General features: G+C 46.0%; 1 protein-coding gene across 1 annotated transcript; it reads left to right on the forward strand.

Annotated features, from left to right (window-relative positions):
* Positions 1 to 220: 220 nt before the first annotated feature.
* Positions 221 to 2489, forward strand: LOC141816938 (pentatricopeptide repeat-containing protein At1g31920-like). The gene has a single exon (XM_074704660.1). It carries the CDS (start codon positions 390 to 392, stop codon positions 2217 to 2219), a length of 1830 nt encoding a protein of 609 aa, XP_074560761.1. The 5' UTR covers positions 221 to 389; the 3' UTR covers positions 2220 to 2489.
* The last annotated feature ends 1800 nt before the right edge of the window (positions 2490 to 4289 follow it).

Consider the following 4289-nt stretch of genomic DNA (forward strand, 5'->3'; position numbering starts at 1 on the left):
AATAACAAATTCCACACAAAAAAGTTAGACAACAATATTGATTCTAAATATAGTATGATTTTACTTTTGTATTTAACAGGGGCCATCACCATTATTTGGCACCGTCTTCTTTATCCCAAGCAGTTACACGATCCAATAAGCTGGCGCCATGTAGAGCTCAAGGGGATAAGTGAGGCTGAAGCTGGAAGTCTTTCTTCCTTCTGCTGTTGTTGTGCAAGGCTTCTCGTGGAGCAAGAGCCACTCGTATGCATACGAATGGCCCTCACCGATCGTGCGGACGGCAAACTTGGTGAATTTTAATCTCCATCTCTTCATGCCCAATTCTTCGTTGCCTTACGTTTGTTGCTGTAAATCCAAACGCCATTTCCCCCATCAATTTGGCAACAAAAATGGTGGGAGGTTTAGCTGCTCACCAGTTGCAGCAATGCATTACGCCACTGAAGAACCCTGCTTTGTATGCTTCGGTAGACAGACCAAAGGAGCAATTTTTATGCTTCTCCTGGCTGCACCAGATCAAATCCATGGACGAATTCCGAGCACTGCACGCTCAATACATCAGGCTCGGCCTCGACCGAGTCCCCCGCCACGCCGGCGACCTTCTCCTCGCCTGCAGCTTATCCGAGTGGGGAAGCATGGACTATGCCCGCTTAATCTTCCTCGGCCTCGACGATCCCGGCGTGTTCGATTTCAACACCATGATCCGGGGCTGCCTCAAGCACGGCCACCCTCAGGACGGGCTCCTCTTTTACTTAGACATGCTCCAGAGCAATGCGCGGCCAGACAACTTCACGTTTCCGTTCGTGCTCAAGGCGTGCGCTTTTCTGGCGGCCGTTGCTGAAGGAATGCAAATCCATGGCCATGTTGCCAAGCTTGGATTCGAGAGAGATTTGTACGCCCAAAACAGCTTGCTCAACTTCTACGGCAAGTGTGGGCGTATCGAGCTCGCACGTAAGTTGTTCGACGAAATGGGTAGCTGCAGGAGCATTGCCTCTTGGAGCGCCATGCTCGCTGCCCACGCAAGGACGGGCCTGTGGACCGAGTGCCTCGAGCTCTTTGCCACTATGACCTGCGAGGGCGTAAGGCCGGAGGAGAGTTCCATGGTGAGCGCTCTCTCCGCCTGCAAGAACTTGGGCGCGAAGTTGGACCAAGGGAGAGCCATCCACTGCTCCTTGCTCAGAAATTTCACCGGCCTCAACACCATCGTGCAAACCTCCTTGATTGACATGTACATCAACTGCGGCAGCCTCGAAGGAGGGCTCGCGATCTTCCAGGCGATGCCGGAGGTCGATAAGAACACATGGACGTATAGCGTCGTGATATCTGGTCTGGCAATGCACGGCGAAGGCCGTAGAGCCCTTCAGGTGTTCGAGGAAATGTTAAGCGCTGGCCATGAACCAGACGACGCAATCTACGTTGGCGTTCTGAGCGCCTGCAGCCAAGCTGCGCTGCTCGATGAGGGCCTCCGGTACTTGGACCGCATGAGGTTAGAGCACGGGATTCCACCCAATCCGCAGCACTACAGTTGCATAGTGGACCTCATGGCGAGGGCCGGGAAGCTTCGAGAGGCGCACGAGCTGATCCAGAGCGCGCCCATCGCGCACACAGAATCTGCCTGGCGGTGCTTGCTGAGCGCCTGCAAAATTCACGGAAACCTGAACCTGGCCGAGTGCGCGATCGGAAAGCTGAAGGAATTGGGCGCTTGTAACACCGGAGACTACATAATTGCATCGAGCATGTACGCGAAAGCTCAAAAATGGAGCGAGGCGGCCATGTGTAGGAAGGAAATGGCGGACTTAGGACTTCTGCAAGTTCCAGGGCAAAGCAAGGTGGAAGTGAAGGGTAAGATGCACAGCTTCGTTTCGCATGACAGATCGCACCCCGAAAGCGACGAAATTTACGAGATGCTGCATCGGGTGGAGTGGCAGCTCAGGGCCGAGGGCTACGTTCGGGACACCTCGGAGGTGGTGATGGATTTGGATGATGAGGAGAAGAGGCGGGCGGTCGCAGTGCATAGCCAAAAGCTTGCGATAGCATTCGCTCTCGCCAAGACGGGCCAAGGGAGAGCCATTCGCATAGTGACCAACCTGCGGATGAGCAAGGATTGCCATGCCTACTCTGCTCTTATTTCAAGGATATTCGAGAGAGATATCAGCATCAGGGATCGAAATAGGTTCCATCGCTTTAGGCGAGGGTTGTGCGCTTGTGGTGGTCGCTGGTAAGCAAATTGAAGAAGCAGAACGCAGCTCTGCTTACAGTTGCAGACTGCAGCAACAGACTGTGCTCCTGAATGAATATGTTCATTCATAACAGGATCGTCTTGGGGAAGATTTTTTTTTTCTTTTCTTTTTTAAATATTGGTAATTATGTATGGAAATGTACATATGTGATTTCTGTTATAGGGTATTCAAGTTAACTAACAAGGAATTCTTTGCTTAAAGGCAGCATAATACAACATTTTCTGGAAATTGAAAGTGTTGGATATTATTTCTCTGGATCGGTGCGCTTACATGTTAAAGTCCTAACATGCGAATATTATCATTACAGATAAACTCAATAAATGTGAATAAATGTGATATATCAGATGTGTTTATTATGAGTTTGATTTAATGGATGTGGATCTCATCTGTAGAAATTCATTAATTAATTTATTCTTATTATTGATGAGTTGATACTGGTTTTAGGTCTAACAATATTTGATAGGTAGACATTGATGCTACTGTTCATTCATGTAAGTGTTACTATGTAAGATTTAGGATTTAGAAGATAACTACTAATTGATGGTGAAAGATAAATGATAAAAAGATTAAAGTGGAAGCAAGAAGTGTTTTTAAGTTTTATTTAGGAACCAATACATTTCTGGATTTGAAAAATATATTTATAGTGAATGGATCTTTTATGAAAAATAATAAATAAACGCAGCAGAACAAAACCGATTTGTTTAGAGATCATGCGAATGTAGTATACATGTTTGATCAATCGAGTTGTCACTTTTGTTGCGTGAACGGAACAATTCCGGTAGCAACTTAATTCGGTAGATCTAAGTACGATTAAAATGGTCGTGTCTCTTCGGTATCCACATGAACACGTCCTTCGTTCATTGCACGAACTTAACATTCAGAGAAGAACCACCTTAGCACTGTAGGGATCTTTGTTGTGTGAATGGAACCATCCCAGTAGCAACTTGATTTGATTTCAACAGAATTCAAATGGATGTGTCTTTTCGGTATCAATATGAACATGTCTTTTGTTCGTCGCATGAACTTAACCAATAGTCTCTGATGCGAAACAAATGCCAACGAGGCTATCTACTTGAAAAGTGACATCGAGCCAATGACTAGACACCACCTGTAATACGGATCAATGACTATTGCTCTTGGCACAACAATCTACTTATGTGGTTGGTCAATAGATAACGTCTCGTTCGTGCGGTTGTCTACGAAGCTCATTAGGTTTTATATATGGGGTGATCTACGTAGACCTTCCATCTTCGCATCTATATAAGGTTCAACAAAGGTAAGTGAATGTTGGATTTTCCTCTCTCTCATGCAAAGACAACTCTCCTCTTCTTCTAGCTCTTTGCTCTCTTGCGTATGCACGTGAGACTCTCACTTTAGCTCGTCGCTAACTTGATCGTTAAAGAAGTCACGCTGACGACGCCAACCTCCGACTGAAGCACTTCGATTCACAGGGCCGTAGCAAGTACACGGGAGGACTCGTACCACCGTAGCTCCAATGCTCCAAATAGAAGAAGCCCGAGCTGCTAAAAAAATTCCGATCCATCGAATTTCTTTTTAAAAAAACTTAAACTATTCGTCTATGTCAGTCACGCCACACTATTGCACGCGATTGAATATTAGTAAAATAATGAAACACCCACATGAAACCAAGGAAAAGAAAAAATAAACATAGACAGCTGTCGATGAACAACAACATAAACAAGCACATCAAGCTAAATCGTATGGGACAACAACATAAGCAAGCAAGCATCCAAGTGTGATATCATACTACAGCATAAGCAAGCATCAAGCACACATATAAGAGCTACTCCACTTGTATCCCCGAGTCGTACACATCGTTGGCTCTCCAAAACTCAGGGATGTCATTGGGCGGCACTAACCACGTCGCCACTCTGCTCGCCCCACCCTGGTACTATGTTGGCAAATATCAACCATTCATGTGTCCTTAACTAACTGTTCTAAATTAAACGTTAAGTAAACATGATGACATGACATGTTATATGCATTTTAAATAAAGCAGATGCATGTCATGGCAAGTATGCATGAGTCAAA

The sequence above is a fragment of the Curcuma longa genome, unplaced genomic scaffold, assembly GCF_044706935.1.
Source record: "Curcuma longa cultivar G26 ecotype Majalengka, Jawa Barat unplaced genomic scaffold, ITB_CL_G26_1.1 contig_18666, whole genome shotgun sequence".
NCBI classification, from domain to species: Eukaryota; Viridiplantae; Streptophyta; class Magnoliopsida; order Zingiberales; family Zingiberaceae; genus Curcuma; species Curcuma longa.